This window comes from Oxyura jamaicensis, chromosome 4 (genome assembly GCF_011077185.1).
Source record: "Oxyura jamaicensis isolate SHBP4307 breed ruddy duck chromosome 4, BPBGC_Ojam_1.0, whole genome shotgun sequence".
NCBI lineage: Eukaryota > Metazoa > Chordata > Aves > Anseriformes > Anatidae > Oxyura > Oxyura jamaicensis.
In genome coordinates, this window is record NC_048896.1 from 23,871,679 (window position 1) to 23,895,027 (window position 23,349).

At 36.5% G+C, this 23,349-nt stretch overlaps 1 protein-coding gene across 10 annotated transcripts in view; it reads right to left on the bottom strand.

The window, feature by feature from the left end:
- The window catches only part of SGCZ (sarcoglycan zeta), a 447,021-nt gene that overhangs the window by 198,831 nt on the left and 224,841 nt on the right, over positions 1-23,349 (bottom strand). For 9 of the 10 annotated variants that reach the window (XM_035323850.1, XM_035323848.1, XM_035323849.1 and 6 more), the window contains one exon: positions 6,846-7,040. In XM_035323850.1, coding sequence (XP_035179741.1) covers positions 6,846-7,040 — 195 coding nt within the window. The remainder of the gene's footprint in view (positions 1-6,845; positions 7,041-23,349) is intronic. The other variant, XM_035323857.1, reaches the window with a different exon arrangement.

Below are 23,349 nucleotides of genomic sequence, written 5' to 3' on the forward strand. Positions count from 1 at the left end.
TTGCAAAGCTGCAAATACAAGGTCATGTTGAAATTCTTTAAACTATTGCATTAATAGATTGTGTATACATAGAAATTACATTTTCACAGGGTGCAAAAGTAGGGTGCAAAGTATTTATTCTTTGATTTGTTAATCTTCCGCCATTAAATCTGCATGACTAAACAAGTATAAAAAGGAGAAATCTATGTTTTCTCCATCAGAGATCAGTTGCAATAATAAACACTAAAGAGCACAGATCTACATCTCAGGAACAAAACAAAATATTTAAAAGCTTCATTCATCCAACCAAAATAAATAAGGAAAACTGCGCATCAAACCAAGGCAATTCACATTTGATAAGAAATGCTGTTAAATAGTACTGTTTTAAACAATACCTTCCTAATTGTTACAGGAAGTTGCCTTTGTGCAAGATGCCTTGCACTGTAAAATACCTAATCAAATATGTGCCATTTGGCAGTTTGTGCCATCTGTTGCCAAACATGTATGTTACAAATAGGAGATCATAGAACCACAGAATCATAGGATGGCTTGGGTTGGAAGGGACCTTACAGATCATCTAGTTCCAACCCCCCATCATGAGCAGCGACACCTTCCACTAGACCAGGTTGCTCAAAGCCCCTGGAATTTGTTATTTTTTCCCCCCATAAGATCAACAAAAGGATACAAAGTGATTTAGAAAAATGGGACTGGAAACAACTAAAAACAAATTCATCATTGTAGTCAGAACAGCAACTATGTGACACACTCAAAACAGGATAAAAATAAATCAATTCATTCCTACCCACTGCATTCCAAATAAAAGAGGATGCAAGTTTTACCAAATAGCCTCCAGTTCCATAACGGTGTGCTACTGCACAAATGTTTTTTGTTTTTCTTTTTTTTTTTTTTTTTAAAAAAAAAGTAGGATCGTGAAAAAAGTACTAATGAAATTAACTACTAGCAAGATATGGAGCTGACAGGTTCATTCAAGAAGCTTAAGTTTCTGTCTTCCAGTGCAACATAAAAAGGAGATGAAAACAGTCAATTATATAAATTAGAATCTGTGTGAATGTGTGCACATGTATATTTTTTTTTAACTAATACTTATTTTAGCTAGCTGACAATTTCCTGAACTTTTCTTAAAAGGCATTATAAGAAAATATATTCTGAATATATGAGTAGAAAATATTTTTAATATTTTCTGAGCAGAAAATATTTGAATGAGTACATAGATATTTCATAGGAATTTTCAATAAAATGTTTTATAGGGATGATATCTAAAGTCTGAGATTAAAAGATAATAAGACAGAGCTCCTATACCTATTAAAAAGTAATATCAAGAATCCAATCAGAAGGAATAATAGCCTTTGAGTAGGACACTTACCTGGCACATGATCTATATGGGAGATTTCATGAATTTGAACATTGGTCTCTGATATCTTGACTAAGTTTCTTAATCATTAATAATTAATGATATTGCCTGCTTTGGGCTGGATCATTCTCACTACAAAAAAGAGCAAACAAAAAAAAAAAGGAAACACAAGCTTTCTTGCATTCATCCCTAGATGGGACATGAGGTTCTCAAAAACTGAAAGGTTGAAAGATGTAGAGTAACAGTTTTCAATCCAGTTAAGAGATATTGAATTTTATTTCTCTGAAAATGTGATTCCTTCCAGTATAAATTAATGGCAATAAATGATTGCCACTGAAATAAATGAAATATGCAGATATGACAACATTTTTATTAAATATGCAGTAACTGATATTATTAAATCATAATAATACTCATTCAAAACCTAATAAAAAATGGCTGCCTTTGAAAGTGAAAGAAGTTGTTTGCTTGCCAATCAAATTATTTTTGAGATAAGTACAGTTATTAAACAACTTCATAAATTTTAAATGTGAATCTGATACAAATGTGACACCTCAGTGAAAATTAGCTAAGAAATGGAAAAGAGCTGCTTCTTCATTCTAGAGAAGTGTGTTAAGCTGCCATGGGCAAATTGTTCATGGGTGTATGTGCCCCAACAGCGTAAGCAGTTAAAAACTTGCTCTTCCACAGCAACTGAAAAAGCAAGACAATGAACTTGTGTTCATTGGTCTAGAGAAATAAATTTATTAAAATATTCAGATTTAGATTTTTGTATCACCAGCAAACTCTAAAAGTCAAATTCCTAGAAGAATATAGGGACAATCTATAAAGATACAAACAGAGACAAGTTGCATATATCTGCATTATTATATATGCTGCTACACAAAAAGAGTTTGTTGTGTTGGCATGTGTACCTTAGGGCAAGCACTCAACCACCTTGCAAACTAGCTGCTGTCAAAATACACAGGGCTGGAGCTAAGCAGCCAACAAGCAGAATATGATCAACTGGGAGCATGAAGCACAAGAATTCCAGCCAGGAAATTCAAATAGATGCTTATGTTCGCAGCTAAATTGAAGTTCAAGTTTCCAGGAGAAAGAACTTATGTTTCAACCCAAATGATGAGTTGCCTCATTCCCAACCCAAATGATGACTTGTCTCATTCCTGATTGTAAAAAGAAGTCAGTACTATTGGCAAGATGGATTTAACATGGAACAATACAGAAAATAGTGTGCCGTGACATTAGACAAAATTGACTACAACATTGCCATAACTACAGCAGTAAAAAATACCTGGACCGTGTGATTCCATTCTTAGATGGGTAACATAAGAAACAATATTTTCATACATCTATTTCTAGCAGGAAAGCAGAATACAGAGACACAAAAGCAAACAGTTGTACAACCAAAACCAGTAAACTATTTGGCATTAGTATTTCCTAGCATATGTGGCTGAGTCACAAGCAAACCCAACAGAGATTGCTAGTATTACACTTTTTTCAACTTTAATAAACCTCAACATCTATGTAATGTAACATGTAACGGAATAACACAGTATTAAGTAAACACCCACATCAATGCCAATTGCATGAGTACTAGAAAATGTATAAATGCACTCATATTAAATGACTCCCCACCAAAAGATCTCAAGTTCCTATGCTGATTGCCCCATGTCACAATATCACTTCACAGTGCTACTTCACAGCAGTAAGAGGACTACTTTGAATTTTCTGTTTTAAACTGTAATTTAAAATATCCACAGAAAAATTTCAGTCACTTGTTTGTACACTGCTATTTAGTGAAAAAATGTGAAAAAAATCTCCTTTATAAAATAAGATTGACAGGATGTCAATATACATTATTCACTGGCAGCTATATAAAGAGTAAATAATATAAGATTATAGTTCTAATGAGGTTGGAGTAACTTGAAGATTCTCTAAAATAATAATAAAAGTTATCAGACAATATGTTCAAGTGATTAAATAATTTTATGAAAAATAAATTAATTACCTATGCTATGGACCGTACAATATGACGAGAATGAAGGCACAGTAAAAATATTTCTTTCATTGCTGTCATTTAAAATTCATATATACTGCATAAGTGAAATAATCAGGATGTTAATACATATTAGAATCACAGAATCATTAGGGTTGGAAAAGACCTCTAAGATCATCTGATCCAACCACCACCCTACTACCAATGTCACCCACTAAACCATGTCCCTAAGCACCACATCTAACCTTTCTTTAAACACCCCCAGGGATAGTGACTCCATCACTTCCCTGGTCAACCAGTTCCAATGCCTGACTACTCTTTCTGAGAATAAATGTCTCCTAATAATATCGATAATTTACCCTGGGGTTTTGTCACCAAATAATACTTGAATGTCCCATCTTTCTTGAAACACCTAATATACTAATTGCATTGATTAAAAACAAACAAACAAACAAAAAAAAACAACACAAGAACACTAAATGGACTAACTGATCTGAGCTTATTTGTATATATATACATACATACACACACAATCTATCCTAAGTGAGAGGTAGGATACTATAATCTGAGGGAAGGTGAAAGACAGACATTTCCATGGGGAGCCTATGGACCATGGCAATGTTAGTACAAGGAAAGGAAATAATAAATGTTCCATAAAACTCCCATCTCTCGAGTCTGTGATTTTGATTCTCAGAAAAGCTATGAATTTTAGTTTCTGTCTTGATTCTTCTAAGAATCAGGTCTCCTTTGAAGATTAGGCTTAAGAGCTGTGAGGAACGTTGAGCTCATTCTTGAGGGTAGCAGTTGTTTATTTTTCAGGAAATAATTTAATACAATAGATGAAGTCCAAAGTTCAAGCATGTAATTCAGAGATTTTGATGGTTCTACTAGTGAAGGATATATCATAGTGGTTGAAAATTTACCACTCACTACAGAGTAGATCCACTTGATGCATATTAGACAAGAAAGAGCTTTATTCCAATGATGAGTTTAGCCTGAGGATTGTTTCACAGCTAAGTTATTGCAGAACATTTTGTTCAAGGTCAGACCTTTCTCTAATATAACCTACTACTGAATAATTACTTTCCACATAAACCCAGGATAGGATGGTATGTTACAGATAGATATATCTATCAGTGGAATTGTTTGGGGACTTCTCTGTATTGAAGTTCTCACATTGCATCTTTTTAAATAGATGATTGAACAGTGAGGGAACAGATCTCAACCAGACATTAAGGGACAGCATCACTAAGCTATCAGCTAGGGAATATGTTACAAAAATGATTACTTTATCTCTGGTTCCTACATATAATATTCCCTCTGTTACACTGATACTAATTACTTTTGGTTTTTCTTGTTTAACTGATACATATTAAACTGGGGAAATTACTCTTGTACTTACTCTGCAAGCTTCTTTCTTCCATTGTACATTGGAAGAAGAGACTGTATGCCTGAAAGTTTATCTACCATTTCCAGTTACACCAGCTAATCTCAGAAAAAGAGACTCGCACAAACCTGCCTTTACTATGCTTTTACCTAATTGCAAATAAACTGTTTTATTTTTTAATTTGCTTGTTTGATCGGCTTTTCAATATGCATATCTTAAGGACAACTTCACTTTAGTTGACTGCCTTACTATGAAATCAGTGGCCTTATGGGAGACCATATTTCTCTTTGTGCATGAAAAGAATGTGAGATAATGAGCTCAGATTCAGAATATGACCTTTACAAGCAAGGTCAGCATATTCAGAAAACTTCCCTACTGGAGAATCTATGAACTGAACTCAGAAAGACTTTTATTGTGCCAGTTGGCCAGTGGCTACAGCTGTACTGTTAAAAATAGAAAGTCAACAGCTCAGACATGAACATCATTGCAACTGTCAGCCAGCAATGACAAAACCCATGACCTGGCTTTTCATGACCCGTTCATACAATTACTGTTATTTTCATAAAGAGCTCAATATCGGCTGGTGCAAAAATGGCAAAAGATTTAAAATATTATCAAATTGTCAAGCAGTTCAATTTCAACACTTATTTTTATCATGGCTAGATTCCTCCTTTGTGCTCTTTAAACAATTTGACAAACGTATTTTCCCTTTCAAAAAACTTCAAGCTGTACTTCCAATTTCTTATCACTGATGAGATACACAAATAAAATTTCTTAGCAGTAGATTCGAATATTTCATTGGAACGTACACTTTTGCCCAGAGAAAAGTGCTGTGCTAGTTAAACATCTTCTCAGTATTTTTAATTTTCCATTTTAATTCCCTTCTGGATAAATATCAGATCATTTTACTCAAATCAACAGATATGATATCCTAAGTATGCTTCTAATATGAGTAGTAAAAACGTATGTGTCCTATTTTGCAAGCACATTATGCTAAAAAATAAAAACAAAACAACAAAAAACTTATATCAAGCTCTTCAATACATGAAATTGTCATATAGTTGTCAAAATACAAGTATACCACATTTACCCACTGTTGGCAACGCAAAAGTTGCAATGCATTTCTACAATACGTCTCACCAGACAATGATCTCAGGTAACACTATGTATTAGAGAGCATTGGCAAGTATAGAACCCTTTCAGACGTGTCTAAGGCTGTTTTTATTGTCTGTTTTTTATTTCCAAGAAACTAATGAAGAATTGAAATGTGCCATGACCCTAGTAATTAGAAATATCCTATTAAATACATCAAAACCCAGAAAGACTACACTGCTATTACACTGGAGCAGAACCACTGTTATTTTAGTCTGAGGAGTGTTCTGTCTTTTGATATAAAAAAGATACTACAACACAGCCAACTAGTGAGCACACCAATCACCTTTACACAAGCAAAGCTTTGGGAACTGCTGGGCAGATAATACTACCTCTACTGAACACAGACATTCTTTCGGGTACGTGTACATTGGGAATACACTCAGTAACACTTTGCTGCTATTAAAGTTTCCAGATGGAGGCTGTCTCATAAATGTCTGTGGTTTTTATACCCACCTACCTAATCTTATCAACATCAAAAAACTGTTTGTTGTAAGTGAAACACAGAGTTTTACTGGCCATCCAGGCCAGTAAACTTTAGAGAAATAGTAACAACAGATACTAAAAAAGCCATCCCAAGTTGAACCCAGCCAACCTGGTTTTCTCCTTTAGAGGAAATGTATCATACAAAACAGGTATAGCATAGTCATACTGTTTGCTATCAGTGTTGAAAAGCAACCAAGAGCCAGTTGGGGCAGTCACTGTTATGTTTTCAGTTGGGAAAAACAAATAAATCTAAGATACAGGTATATTTTCAGCAGATATTAACAAAAACAGGGCACAGGCCACTCACATCAGAATATATACAAAGAGTATAAATATATGAAGCAACACTCAAAGAAGTATATGCCATTTCTAATCCAAAGTTATAGAATTTGTATATAATATGATAAAGGAAAGAGAACTGAAACTACAAGTTATTAGTATAAGAAATAGGATAAAGTAGCTGAGATACTTACCACTGTGAAATTCATAACCTTCAAAATCCATATTGTCATTGCTAAGTTAACAATCATGGTAACCAACAGGAGAAGTACAAAGAAGTATAAGCACCTCTTTCGCCATCCATAAATCCCTACTGGGTAAAACTGAGGATTTTCAGTCCTTGGAAGGCTGTTCTGTTGTGTTGCTAATATATACTGCTCTCGTGTCATCTGAAAAAGAAAGACGTAAGTGTAAGTAATGAAAAACTGAAAGGCCTATATCTTAGATTTTATCATGTAAAGATTATCTGAGAACATAAAGAAATCAATTTCTATGGGCAGAGAAGGGATGCATAAATTCAGGAAAAAACATGTAATTACTATTTCAACTAGGCTTTTAGTAAGAATCTGGTGGTTTTCATTGTAATATATTTAATTAAAGCTTTTGTTTCATATTTTAAATTGGATTTGTGTTTCAACTTTATCAGCAAGAAATTCTAAAAGATAATAAAGTAATTAATGCACATATCTTGCATTTTACTTCCAAAACCATTTTATTGTTTTTTTTGTGAGGTCATTCAGAAAAAAAACAAAAACAAAAACAACAACAACAAAAAACAGTTTTGGAGAAATAAGTCATAGAACAATTTCATACAAATAGAAAAAAATCTATTGTTTCTAGAAATGCATGCCAAAAATGAAGTTATGACTCTTTTATTGTACTTGGTAAATTAAATTAATAATTTATGCCATTATATGTACACTCATATGTTATAGAAAAGTATGCCATTATGTGTACCATACTTTACAGAAACAGAAAAAAGAAAACTCTTCTAAGCTTTAATTTTGGCCATAACTTCTGTTTTTATACTGAACTATTTTAAGTTCTTCTAGCCAATGAACAAGCAGAAACTGTTTACAAAGTTCTTACAAAGGTTACCATTAAATGTTTAGAGCAAAAATGCTTAAAGCATTGCAGAAGAAACCATTTTACATTTTTAGACTTTTTTTTTTTTTTTTTTACATTCTTAACTTTCTTTTACAGGTATTTATATTCATATTCAGATATCACATTGCCTTAAGACTGGGAGGTATTAGCTTTTCTCCATGAATTAAAAATGAAATTAAACATATGCCCATAACAGGACAGATTTAATAGGCTTTGTGCACAGGGGGTGAAAAAAAAAAAAAAAAAAAAAAAAACTCTCATTGGGTTTATAAGCATACGTGCACAAAATAAATCAGATAAAATGCTCAGTTTTACATTTAAAGACTGCCTTTCATTTTACTAAAAGATCATAGAACAGCCTGAGCAAAACTCAGTCAAGTGATTCAATAAGAAATAAGAACCAGATTAAATCCCTTTGTAGGATCAAACAACTGTTGATTTCATAAATATACATGTGTATATATATATATATTTAAAATGTAAAGTTTAAAGATGTTTTGGTAACCATCTCAACTGCTAGAGGTTTTCCCACACACTTGTTAATGAATGTGACATAAACTGCAAAAATTAACTCCCTGTGAATATTTACAACCAGAAGTCATGAATACATATCCATATAATAACACTAATACACATCAGTAAGTCAAACCAGGAACACCAAGTTTACAAAGGTGCTTTTAAATAAGCTAGTAAACAGGAATTTTGTCAGTTACATTCCTCAGTCTTCCCAAGGCAAAATGTTACCAGACTTCAAACCTTATGTTACCCTTTATCATGTCAGTATTCATCCTCTTTTTTACACCATTTCATTTCCTGTCTCGTCACCCAACTTTATATGTAACTTATGAAGTGATTAACACCATTAAAATTGGCCAAAAATTCAACCTCCAAATTGTGAGAATGCTAGAAGTAGGACTGCCCCTGAAAGAGAACGTTTCAATAACATTAATAAAACCCTGCTAAATCCCTAACTTAATTCCTCAAATTGAAGCTGACCATTCTTATGAAAACCATTAACTTCTTCTAAGATACTTTATACAAGAACAAATCCTCTATAAAGGTTAATTCATATATGGTCCACACATTCTATTGAAATAACTTTTTCTTCTTTTGATATCATATACAAGCATTTTTTTCTGTTAAATCTGTTGAATATTTTTTCCAATAAATAAATAAATGAACGTTTTACTTCCAGAGCTGTTCAACATAAAACCACATGCAACTAGCTGACATCCAACTTCAGGGAAGTCAATATATTTCCTATTTTGTCAGTCCAAACTCATGTAACCTCAGTTCATCCCTACCACCACCAGGGATCATGGTTTCATTTTTTCTAAGAACTATAAATACATACCTAAGTAATAAACACACAGTCCCAGAGAATATGCCATATCCTAGGACTATAAATATATTATTGCAATTTTTGCTTTATCTTTTAGATTACAAGTCTGGCCATGTTACAATTATCGGCAGCATTCTTACTATGTATTGTATACTCAGGTAAAAATTCATTAGCTGATTTTTAAATTATTGAGAAAAAAAAAGCCCTGCTTGGTCTGGGAATTAGCGCTTGGGCATGTTTAAGGTACTAAGACACAGACACACAAAAAGTTTGATGAATACTTCCATTCAGTATCATGTTTTTATCACAGAATCACAGAATAGTCAAGGTTGGAAGAGACCTCCAAGATCACCGAGTCCAACCTCTGACCTAATGCTAACAAGTCCTCTACTAAATCATATCCCTAAGCTCTACATCTAAACGTCTTTTAAAGACCTCCAGGGATGGTGACTCAACCACTTCCCTGGGCAGCCTTTTCCAGTGACTAACAACCCGTTCAGTAAAGTTTTTCCTAATATCCAACCTAAACCTCCCCTGGCATAACTTTAGCCCATTCCCCCTCGTCCTGGCACGTGGGAGAATAGACCAACCGCCACCTCACTACAGCCTCCCTTCAGGTACCTGTAGAGTGCAATAAGGTCGCCCCTGAGCCTCCTCTTCTCCAGGCTACACAGTCCCAGCTCCCTCAGCCGCTCCTCATAAGACTTGTTCTCCAGACCCTTCAGCAGTTTTGTAGCCCTTCTCTGGACTCGCTCAAGCACCTCCATGTCCTTCTTGTAGTGAGGGGCCCAAAACTGAACACAGTACTCGAGGTGCAGCCTCACCAGAGCTGAGTACAGGGGGACAATCACTTCCCTGGACCTGCTGGCCATGCTGTTTCTTATACAAGCCAGGATGCTGTTGGCCTTCTTGGCCACCTGAGCACACTGCTGGCTCATATTCAGCCAACTATCAACCAATACTCCCAGGTCCTTCTCTGATAGGCAGCTCTCTAACCACACATCTCCCAGCCTGCAGCTCTGCTTGGGGTTGTTGCGCCCCAGGTGCAGGACCCGGCACTTGGCCTTGTTGAACTTCATACCGTTGGCCTCAACCCATCGGTCCAGCCTATCCAGATGCTCCTGCAGAGCCTTCCTACCCTCAAGCAGATCGACACATGCACCTAACTTGGTGTCGTCTGCAAACTTGCTGAGGGTGCACTCGATCCCCTCATCCAGATCTTCGATGAAGATGTTAAAGAGGACTGGCCCCAGTACCGAGCCCTGGGGTACTCCACTAGTGACCGGCCTCCAACTGGATTTGACTCCATTCACCACAACCCTCTGGGCCCGCCCATCCAGCCAGCTCTTAACCCAACAAAGTGTACGCCAGTCCAAGCCATGAGCAACCAGTTTCCTGAGGAGAATGCTGTGGGGAACGGTGTCAAAAGCCTTACTGAAGTCAAGGTAGACCACATCCACAGCCTTTCCCTCATCCATTAAGCGTGTCACCTTGTCATAGAAGGAGATCTGGTTCGTCAAGCAGGACCTGCCCTTCATAAACCCATGCTGACTGGGTCTGATCGCCTGCTTACCCTGCAAGTGCCGCATGATGACGCTCAAGATAATCTTGAGCTTCCCTGGCACTGAGGTCAAACTGACAGGCCTATAGTTCCCTGGGTCTACCCTCCGGCCCTTCTTGTAGATGGGTGTCATGTTTGCTAGCCGCCAGTCGAGTGGGACTTCCCCTGATAGTCAGGACTGCTGATAAATGATGGAAAGTGGCTTGGCCAGCTCTTCTGCCAGCTCTCTCAATACCCTTGGGTGGATCCCATCCAGCCCCATCGACTTGTGTACATCCAAATGCTGTAGCAGGTCACCAACCATTTCCTCGTGGATTGTGGCGGCCACATTCTGCTCCCCATCCACTTCCACAAGCTCAGGGTACTGGGCGTCCAGAGAACAACTGGTTTTGCTGCTATAGACTGAGGCAAAGAAGGCATTAATCACCTCAGCTTTTTCCTCATCTCTGGTTACCAAGTTTCCCTCCGCATCCAGTAAAGGGTGGAGATTCTCCTTAGTCCTCCTTTTTGTACTGATATATTTATAACAACATTTTTTTGTTGTCTTTAACAGCAGTAGCCAGACTGAGCTCCAGATGAGCTTTGGCCTTTCTGATTTTGTCCCTGCACCGCCTCACAACATCCTTATAGTCTCCCTGAGTGGCCCGCCCTCTTTTCCAAAGATTATAAACCCTCTTTTTTCTCCTAAGTTCGAGCCACAACTCTCTGTTCAGCCAGGCTGGTCTTCTTCCGTGCCGGCTTGTCTTTGGGCACGTGGGGACAGACGTTTCCTGAGCCATTAAGATTTCTTTCTTGGAGAGCGCCCAGCCTTCCTGGGCTCTTCTGCCCTTCAGAACTGCCTCCCAAGGGACTCTCCCAACCAGTGTCCTGAACAGCTCAAAGTCAACCCTCCGGAAGTCCAAGACAGTGGTTTTACTGGTCCCCTTCCTGACCTCGCCAAGTATCGAGAACTCTACCATTTCGTGGTCACTCTGCCCGAGACAGCCCCTGACCACCACATCTCCCACCAGTCCTTCTCTGTTAGTGAACAGAAGGTCTAGCGGGGCACCTCCCCTGGTAGGCTCACCAACCAGCTGTGTCAGGAAGCTATCTTCCACGATCACAGTAACTGAAAAATTATTAAATCATAATTACTTCAGAAATTCCAGAACACTGGAAGAGCAAGTAAGTTACTACAATATTTTTAAAACATGAACTCCACAAGCCTTGCCAAACCACACAGTATGTCAGAATATCTTTCAAAAACTGGTCACACCTAATAAATCTGATGAGTTTTAGCCTAGAGTTCTGGCTGATAAAGTGCATATATACTTTATATATGTATTTTTAAATGTATATATACACGCATGCGCTTCTTTAATAATACGTATACACGCATTCAAATAAATATATATAAACATACACACTTTTGACAACTGACTATTTCATCCTATCAAATTTCCAAAATAGATTATGAAAATACACATTTTAAACAGGCCGACATATTTTATTGAAGAGTTATCATTATTAGATGAATATTTAAGAAAACTGATTGCAGTACTAAACTTAATGCTATTCTATTATTCAGGTAGAGTAAATATGAAATGACCAGTGACTATTTCAAGATGACAAAAGAACCATGGGTTCAATGTTTACCTGGATTTCTGACAATGCTTGAGGATCTCAACTAAACAAAAATAATTAAAGAATTGCTTCATTAAACAAACGTTTCAGCCTTAGCATCTGAAACTGGTTAACTGCATAGTGCACACGTGCATATATACAAAATATCATAAGCAACCCAGAGACACACACTAAAAGAAACAAAAGAATAATTCCAGTGGTATCATAATTAATGAGAGCTCTAATTCAAATCAAAAGTAATACGGGATGCATTATTCAGTACCTACAAAGAAATTAAATCAATTCTTATAGTACACTGAATGATTATCATAAACAATGCAAAGGAAATTATCACAGCATTGTAAACTATTTAGTCATGTCACAACTGAATATTTAGCAATTTTAATTTTAATCTTCAACTACTATATTTTTTGATCTTTTTCGGTATTAGTACATAAAAAGATCACAGTCAAGCTTTACACTATTGATATTTTGGGGCCGCCATGTACTACAGAAACAGATACCTCATACCTGAAAATAATTCATGAATGAAGCAGAGACATTTTACATTTTCAAACTTTACTTTATTCTTTTGAAAAATCATAATGTCTTAAAGAGCTAAACTTTGAAAGCAAAAAAATAGCAAAAGACGTGGAGGGCATAATGAGCAAATAATCTAAATCCAGAGGATGAGATTGTTGGAATAATTCTTAAAGTTATGGTAGCAACCTACTTAACTAGTGTTTATAAAACCCATTTAGAACTTGATTATGACCTGCAAATAACCATCTAGGCAAGCACAAGTTTTTCTTAATGGCTAACAGCTCTTTTCTGAATGTCACATAAGAAGATTCAAAGCCAGCAAAAGAAATAACAGGATCATTGTTCTTAATTAAAAGATTGTTAGTCTAACAGAAGAAACAGTCCAATATTTGCAGGCAGGGTATCTGACTTATGGCTTATTTTCTGAAAATAATATATATATATATATATATTGTTTTTTTAAGAAAAAAGTTATATAATCATTTTGTCTATTTACTTTCTGGATCAGCTCAACAACTAATAAATCATTGTTGATTCCATTCATCTCAGATTTTTTAAAAAGTTACCCAAGAATATAAATATATGTTTTGAAAGGTGTTTTTTGCCATTTTGCTCAGGAAGCAAAAAATAGGCAGTAGTAGTATCTGTAGTAATAGTAGTAGAAGATAGATTTAGTGTGGTTGACAAAGAATAATAGTAATAAACAAATGAACAAACAACAACAACAACAAAGCTTAATGCAGCAGCTTCCTCATAACACAATGAGGAGCTCTTAGGAAGATCACCTCTCTGCATGTGCATCTAGCTGCTAAAATAGGTGGAAATCCAAACTGGGAGCAATACCTTTGATCAAAGCACAATATGCTTTAAGAAACATAGATGACTATGGAAGAGTATGATTATACTTAACAGACACAGCAGAAGTTATCAGAGAGCATTTACAGAGGTTGATATGACTTATGCCTGTTTGAAAGTCAGGCAGTCTAATAAAAGACTGGTGGGGATATGGGAAGAAAGAAACTTCATAAATGATTTGCCAGGACAACTACAATGTTTTTCAGATCTGAAATTCTTTCATACACATACGTCCCACTGGACTGAGACTCACGTGTTTTTCCTATCCCAAATCTATGTGTCAAGCAGGCAAAGATCTTTATCAACAAGATCTGTGTCAGCATCATTGCACATATGAGAAACAAGAGCTCAGGAAGGAGAGGAAGAAACTCTTGTACAGACAACAAGCAAACCAGTGAAAAACTGAAGAAGACTAATCCCACTGCCTTTTCATTTGGCATTACTTTCAGTGCTTTTGTTTTCAGGCAATCTAAATTTGGAGACATTACAATCAGAACTGGTCCAAAGTAAGTTTTTTTAAATCCTGTTCTCTACCAACTTGTTTTTAGTCTTCTGAGAAGCCCAAGCTGAAGGTCTCAAGTGTCACGATCCCTGAAGCAAATTGAACTCAGATTGCTTAGAGACACAGAGTTCTCTCTAATCTGACCCAGATTTTTTGCTAGCTTCAATTAATACATTTCGTTTGACAGTTCTTCCTATTAACAAAGATTTCATACTCCTACCTTTGAGAAAAGAATTATTCAGTACCAGATTTAAAAAAAAAAAGAAAAAAAGTGATTAATAAAGCCTGCCTGCATTCCCAAGGGTGTAGAAGTGAACTAACAACTGAACTGAATATATTTGAAACATCACTACAATGATTAAAACTGGCCTGAAATTTTCAAAGATGACTGTTTTTATTGAAAGCTTGATTACTTGCTCATTGATATTCAGGCATTTGAAAAAACTTCCACTAAAACGGGAGACAAGATGCCATCAGCCACTCACAGATACCTTGGGTGAATGACAAAACTTTTCCCTTCCCCTTTCCATTCTTTTTTTTTTTTTTCTTTAGAACTTCTAACATTTTTTTAGAATATTCAACATTTATAATTTTAACATGATGTTTTATTTACTATATTTATATTTGAAAAAAAAAAAGTGAAAACATTATTTCTCTTACATGAGTATTGTTTTGAGAATTCCATTTTGTTGGTCTGATATGTCTTATTTGCAGAAATTACCAGCACAGACATATAAAGATTTAATGAAATAACCTTAATAACTGTAGAAATAAATGTATTGGAATTATTTAATATCTCTATATATTGTATTATAAATGCCAATGTTTATCTAAAGCTACAAGCATTTTTCAAGCCTGACAAAATATTATCACAGCAAAGATTTAGCTATATTGAAAATAACCTAAAAAATAAACATCTGATTTCATAGATTCAAGTCTGTTTACTACTCATACAGTGGGAAAGATATGCCAAAAAACAGTATGATTGGTGTTATCTCAGTTATTTTAATTGTAGCCAATCACATGCATGACACAACTTCTAGACATTTTCATTACTGATTAATTAACTGTGCATTATTTTCTTAATTCACAGACAGGATGAAAAACATATACAGAAATTTTAAAATATACTAGTATAGTTTGACAGTGTCTGGATCAAGTCATCATGTGGGCTGATAAGGAACATATTAGCAATCAGATGATGTGTACAAATTAAGGAAGAGAAATATATATAGAAATATATATATATAGCTGGCAGGGAATGTTCTTCACATCAGCATTTAGGGGAAAACAAACAAACAAACAAACAAACAAAAAGGGTACTGAAAGCAGAGTGCTCATAACTTGCTATAGCTCAGTATATCTTACAAGTAAATCTACCAGAACCAGTTGTCTCTTTTCACTCACCCTGACAGCAACATAGCTCCTGGTCAGCAATTCCAGCTTTAGACACTTCTCCTTTTGTGCGACACTACAGCATTTTGTTTCCACTCTACACAATATGCAACATTAATTAAGCTTACTGTTAAAATATTACTCCAATTTTTCTTTACGAAATTTATCTGGAAATTTATTGTATGTAGTGAAAAATGTACTACAATATTTCTTATGCAGCAAATACTCAAGTACTCAGTATGTGTACACTCGAACCTTGACACTAAAATCAAGAGTCAGAATGTCATCAATAAGAAGTTTATTATAACAATAAAGAAGAAGGTGGTAAGCAAGTGGATTGTATCTCTTGAAAAGGCTTTACAAATAAAAGGATGGATTTTCTTGGAAAGCTTTTAAAATGTCTAACCGTTATATACAAAGGTCTTGCTGTCACTTCCAGAATGTGGTGAAACAGCTAATTTGTTTCTTCTGCTCTGCAAGAGTTTGGTACTTGACAATTGGTTTCTAAAAATAATAGAAGAAGATGATAACCGTCTCGGGTTAAAAGGGATCATACTAACTACTATGAATAGACTGACAAGGTAATACGGCTGCATTCTTAGAGAAATAAATATTGGAGGGAGAGATGTTTCCTTTAAAAACATCTGTATGTGGGCTACACAAGACCTGCAGGGTCTTACCCTTATGGTATTAGCCATTCAAGAGTTTCTAAAGGCAACCAAAAGCATGTCAGCAACTGACCCAGGTAAAAATGGACCATGTGGGAGACAAATTGTTGAACGATAAAAGCCACATCATTCTTTTACACATTACTGGAAAACGTAATAGTGAAAATCGTTATTGCCCTTGATGGACAATTTTACATTTATCAGCATTTGTTTTATTATTTTGCTATGTCACTTTTTTTCCTCCCCTGTTTGGTATCTTCAGGATCAACCACTACCAAAACTGCTAAAATAACTCAAAAACATTTGAAGAGTATGGTTCTTCTGAGACCCACAACAGGGTATGTCCCAGTATCACAGAATGGTTGAGGTTGGTGTGGTGGTTTTACCCGTGTTGGCGGCCAAGCTACACCACAACCGCTCTCTCACACCCCCTCCTCAAAGAGGAACGGGGAGAAAATACAAAGACAAGGGCTCAAAGGTTGAGATAAGGATAGGGAGATCATGCAGTAATTATTGTGACGGGCAAAACAGACTCAGCATAGGAAGATAGTAAGATTTATTGCCTATTACTAACCTGCTAGAGAAGTGAGAAACAAAGGAAAGAAACCAAAAGCACCTTTCCCCCCATCCACCCTCTTCCACCTCCTCACCCAAGCGGCACAAGGGAATGGGGGTTATGGTCAGTGCATAGCGCTTATTCTCCACCACTCCTCGGTCACTTTTGTCCCCTGTGCTGTGGGGTCCTTCCCACGGAATGCTGTCCTTCCTGGACTGATCTGACGTGGGCTGCCCACAGGCAGCATATCTTCAAGAACTGCTCCAGACATGGGTCTGTACCACAGGGTACTTCCCTCAGGAGAAAACTGCTCCAACCTGGATTCCCCACAGGCAGCAGCTCCTGCCAGGTCACCTGCTCCTGCGTGGTCTCCTCTCCACGAGCCTGTCCAGGTCCAGCCTGGAATCTGCTCCAGCAGGGGTCTTCCACAGGCCGCAGACTCTGTCAGTGCAGGTCCACCCATTCCACCATGGTCTCCTCTACAGGCTGCAGCGTGGAACCCTGCTCCACCGTGGTACTCCATGGGCTGCAGGGGGACAGCCTGCTTCACTATGGTCCTCACCACAGATCGCAGGGGACTTCTGCTCTGGCGCCTGGAGCACCTCTCCCCCTCCTTCTTCACTGACCATGGTGCCTGCAGGGCTGTTCCTCACTCCTCTCACTCTCCCAGCTGCTGTGTGGTGCAGTGTTTTTTTTTGTTTGTTTGTTTGTTTTTTGTTTTGTTTTGTTTTGTTTTTTTTTTTTCTGTTTGTTTGTTGTTTTTTGTTTGTTTTGTTTTCCCATCTTAAATTCTTAAATATGTTTTCACAGAGGTACAAAACCACATCACTGATTGGCTTGGCTCTGGTCAGCAGTGGGACCCTTACCTAACATGGGGCAGCTTCTAGATTCTTCTCACAGAAGCCATCCCGATGGCCCCCTGCCATCACACATTCAGAAAGCTCAAAAAGTGTTTCCTGATGTTGAGACAGAACCTCCCGTGTTCCAGTTTGTGCCCACTGCACCTTGTTTTGTCTCTGGGCACCACTGAGAAAGTCTGGCTAGGTTCTCTTGCACCCTCCCTTTAGGTATTTATATACTTGATAGATTAGTTCCCTCCTGAGCCTTCTCTTCTCTCTTCTAGGCTAGAAAGTCACAGAGTTCTCTCAGTCTTTCCTCACATGAGCGATGCTCCATGTACTTCATCCTTTTCATTGCCTTTGTTGGACTTTCTCTAGTAGCTCCACTGAGGAGCCCAGAACTGGGCTGACAAAGCACTCCAGGTGTGGTCTCACCAGGGCTGACTACAGGAGAACAATCACCTCCTGCAATGGGCTGGCAGTACTTTGCCTAATGCAGCCCAGGAGAGCATTAGCCTTTGTAGCAAGGGCACATTGCTGGCTCATGCCTTGTCTTCTATTCAATAATACTTCTAGCTGAGATTCCTATGCAGACTACTTCTTTCCAAAAAAGAAATAAACAGGCAAAAAATAAAAACAACAAAAAGAAAACACACCACAAAACACCACCACCAAAAAAAACACCTTAATCCTAGAATGAATCTCTTCAGGTACTGATAACTGAGTAGAAAGTCCTAACATTATGTATGGCCCTCAGTTAAGCTTTATGTGCCACTAAAACTATTTTAGAAGTATTTTATACTCCATATTTTATATTGACTAGGACAAGGCCACATTTTTAGGTCAGCACTGCATTACAGTGAAAGATGATCAAGAGAGGTTTCAGTCACTCAGTCTTCAGAGCCCAACAAGAAAAACTTACTTCCAGATTGACTACACTGGGAGACCTGATTAATTCTGCAAGAACACAGTGCCAAATCTGAGGGACTTAATGATTCTAATTTCGGAGTTTGATGCTTTTTGATTCAACCATAGATTTTTGGCCTGCCCACTTTCAGAAATGGTTGTGCAGTTTCTCAAATTTTCTCAAAACACTCAAATCTCTGAGTTTCTGTTTCTCTAAACACTCAGAGTATGCTCCTTAATCCAACAGTAACAAACCCCTCTACTCTCCAGAAAATCTAGAGGAATGAACATGCAAATAACACAGAACTCACCATAGGAGTTGGACTTGATGATCCTTGTGGGTCCCTTCCAACTTGGGATATTCTAAGATTCTATAAAGCTGTACGCAAAGTCAGTCAATTACATAATTTATGTCTTTTGAAGTTTAATAATTCAGAAGAATCTGTTTTTTTCTTCTAGGCCAGAACAAAGTTTTGACATCATCATCAACAAAGCTTAAGTCAACATGTCTTTACTGACAATTTTCTATGCTTTATTTTGTCAATTAAAATTCATTTTTTTTTGCTAAATCGATAGAATTAGATTACTACAGAGACTTCATTACAGCCACAGGCAGGACAGCAGATGAGGTACAGAATTTTCTCCCTGTGATGCCAGTCCTCACTAAACAGTTATTGGAACGATTGTCTATAAAAGGACAATAAATGTTTCCATCTTGAATATCATTCTCCAATAAGATTAACACTTCAAAAAAATTGATACAAATGAGCTGTTCCTATTACCACTATTACTTAGTAGGAACATTTACAGCTGTTCTGTGTTTAACACATTTAATTATAATATCCATTGCACAATGAAGTTCACAGCATGTTAACAAGAATAAGTAATCTGTAATGATTAGAATCATATTTTTCCCACTACTCTGTGATTTGAAATGTTTCTAAATAGTAACATGTTGTACCAAATTTGTCTGAGAAACAACTAAGGCAAATATTCAACATATTTTCTGTATTCTCATAGTTCTCCCTCAGCATCTACACTTTGGCATACCTGACAACCGATTACTTGGGTAGATGGTACTTTCAATTAAATCAAAAAGAACATCCTTATAAAGATAGAATATGGCTCATAGAGAACATATCAAGTAGCGTAAATTTATCTCATTCTACACAAGATAAAATATGGTTTATACACCTATGAATTTAAATTTATTTCAATAAAAAGAAGACTGAAGAAGTCTGAAGAAGGAAAAGATGAGCAGAAGGAAACAAGGCCAAAACTTGACATTGCCTTTGATTTTTACGCCTATTTCAGTTTGTGGAGTTTCTGACCTTTTTCCTTCCCTTGGTTACTCATACCTAATCAATTATGCCAATTAAGTGTTCTGAGCAAAAAACAGTTGATGTTTTTTTGGAGAGGCATTTTTAGCCAATTAAATTCGTTGATTTGGTTCACAGTGAGCTCCAGCAATAGCTGTGCTGGCAGGACTGAAGGTGTAAAGCAAGAATCAGTGGAAGTGTTAACAGGCAGCAGAAGGTCAATGAGAGAGTTTTAACTTTGGCATTACCACTGAAAGAAACAGGTACACCACAGGAACACAAGAAGAGGGGACAGTGGGAAAATGAAGGAAACATTTTAAATCCATATAAAGAATACAGAATGAGGGAAACTTGCATTATGCTAACACATGACAAAACATTAAAACATTCCACGAGTGCCCACTTCATGCTTGACTCAATAGATGGGAAGACTCCAGAGAACATTATCCTATAGAGTAGGTCTCACTCCAGAAGAAAGAAACCATTCACTTTGCATTCACTGCAATCCTTAGTATTTGAGGCAGTGTATGCCCATTTTCCTCTGAAAGTAGAGCCACTAGGTCAGAACATGTAAACACACATCTGCTACTGTTAAAAGAAATGGAGGCAAACAACCTTCTGAAATCGTTGAAATTTGTCAGGAGAATACTATGTGCAATGCAAGTGTAGTAGGGTCTAAACAAATGGCCCAAATGTCAGTGATATGTAAAAACTGGCATTGTGTGCAGATGCTAGTGCTAATACTGCTCCTCTTGGCAAGGTGTCACCATTATTACTATCTGTCTGTTTCCAACTCTAGCCAATTCAGGTAGGTATCTCCAGAGATTCCTGGCATTTTACCTGTGAATTTTTCATGCATTTCTTAGGAGTCCAACATAAAACTGCAGTCTCCTGAGAGCAATGGTATTTCTTAACTACATTTCAAAACAGTCAATTTTCTAAATGAAGAGAACAAACAATATTCCCTTTCTGTGAACACCAGCAGTTAAGTCATGACATCTTTACCGACTTCAGTTGAGCAAATTAAAAAATACTGCCAAATGATGTATGGATTGAATGATACCTTGCTTATGGATCTTCCAGTATACGGAATCATTTTGAATCACAAGAATAGTTTTTGCTACCCAAATATCACATCAGAGACATCCAACTTATCAGGCAATTGCAAAATCACATTTTGCCAATCTGCTTTCTTTACCCACAGAACAGCTAAAACACATGCTCGATAATAATTTTCATCCAGAATGGATCAATTTCAAAAGTACTATCAAAATACCATGCAGAGCAATCTCTCTTTCAGTTTACATTGTCGCATAACCCATGTAATATCCCAGGTCAATTTTCCTTACTTTCAAATACTCAGCAGGATACAAAAGACTACCTTAAATGATGATGAATACATTTAAGGTCTGACTTTACTTATTCTCTTCTGTAACTTAAGTTGGTGAAAGACATCAATACCGTGTCCTGAAGTTACTGTGAGCTTTTAATTTACCAATTTCTTCTTAATGTGAATTCGGTGACCTCATATTCAATATGAATTAGATTTCCTGTCCTTTCAGAAGATTTCTTAATTGATAGTAATTATAATATCAATACATAAAAATCTTACAAGAACATTAAACATGGATCAAATCTTACCTCTACCCAGAGCTCTAAAAATATAAGCTACTTTTCACCTGTCTGATAGAGTACTGCCAGAAGAACAGCATAATTTATCTTAATAGATGAAGATGGATCACACTGACAGAATTAGATAATATTCATATATATCATAAGATACATATATCAATCTCTTATTTTATAGCCTCTACCAATGTGGGGCTGGTTTAGTCTGAAAGAACAAAATATAAACATTTTAACACCCAATGGGCGTGTTTCACCATGGCAGAAATGTTAATATTTTGGTTACCGCTAATGTGCTGAAACAACCCTCATACATAACCTGGTACTCAAAATACTCTAACAGTATTTTAATGAAATTACATTGATGCAAATGGTTGGAGAAGCAATCAGAAAATAAAAACAGATTTCAGTTACAAGTCTATAATTTTATCATGTATTCCAGATGATACCATAAAGCAAAAGAGAACAGATGACTCATTTGGTAGACACCAGAAATCTGATATGAAATTACTGCTTCATCACTTAAATATCTGCTTTTAATCTATATGATATATAAGACTGTGTCCCTAATTTATTTCCATTTGTCTTCAGAATTTCCTTCCATGCTTTAAGATCCCCCCTCATATTTTATTCTTATAATTAATTACTCTTACAATTAATTACTTTTTCAGTTTGTCCATTCCCTTTCTGTCTGTGTTTTCTCCTCCCATAAAATGCATGCAGAAGAACGCTCTTTCCCTAACAGCCTGTTCATATTTAGCATGAAACAGTCCCTGAAGTATTGAGGATGGAAGATCAACCATGTAAGAGATATTTCCTTATAGAAAAGGGGTTCAAAAAACTTGCAAAATAATGAAGACATTTAATATATAATAATTCAATGTCACATATCTGCCAGGCACGTTAACAGGTGAAGATGGCAGTAAAAACTTTTTTATTATTATTATTTCAAAATTTTATTATTATTATTTCAAAAAAATCTCCAAAGGATGCAAACAACATCACAGGCTAAACAACAGAACTGAACTCCAATAATTTTTGTGGCCAAAAACCTCTAGCTCTTTCAAGCAATTTGAGAGATACAGAGAGAGATTTATGAGACATCTCATCTTTACTGCACTTGACCATCTTCATTTCTTCAGGAGGGAACAGGGCTAGATCCTTTAATAGTCTAATGCAGGTGGAGATTTTCCCTGACTTTCCTGTAAATTAGTAAGATCAAATGAGCCTCAGCCTATATACAATGTGTTCTCTCTGCCATGAAAAGACAACCACTCAATATAGCTTGATGAAGAGAAGACTGATTGAAGAAAAGGTTGTTGTTTTTTTGTTTGTTTGTTTGTTTTAAGTATTGAGAAGATACTGAAGGATCATCTAATGCCTATTCCATTTGATCTTGTAAGATGCTTAAAAGCACTACTGAAAGAAGGGAGAAAACCTCTGGAAATATACTGAGCCAGCACTATGAATAGCCAGCGTGCAGCTGCCTGTCACACCAAGAAGCTAGGGTCAGCAAAATGGAAAACTGACAAACATGAAACACTGACTAGCTGGAGACTGCGGACTCAGATGTCATTAGTCAGTATGGTTCACCTGAACAGGATATTCAAGGGAGACTAGGCACAGCAAAATGTCAGACATATTCCTTAATGATGGAAGAAGAGAAAGATGGAATAAAAGACAAAATTTGAGAATGCTAGTGTGGAAGACAGCTAACAGCTATAAAAAGAACAACATGCAGATGTCCTCAAGCAGTCTGTTCTAGCCCTACAAGTGACTCATACTGGAATTTGTAAGTAATTAGGGAGAAGGAACAAGAGGGAGAGGGGGAACCTACTTAACAAACAGCAGGGAAGATTGGCATGATCCAATCAGTG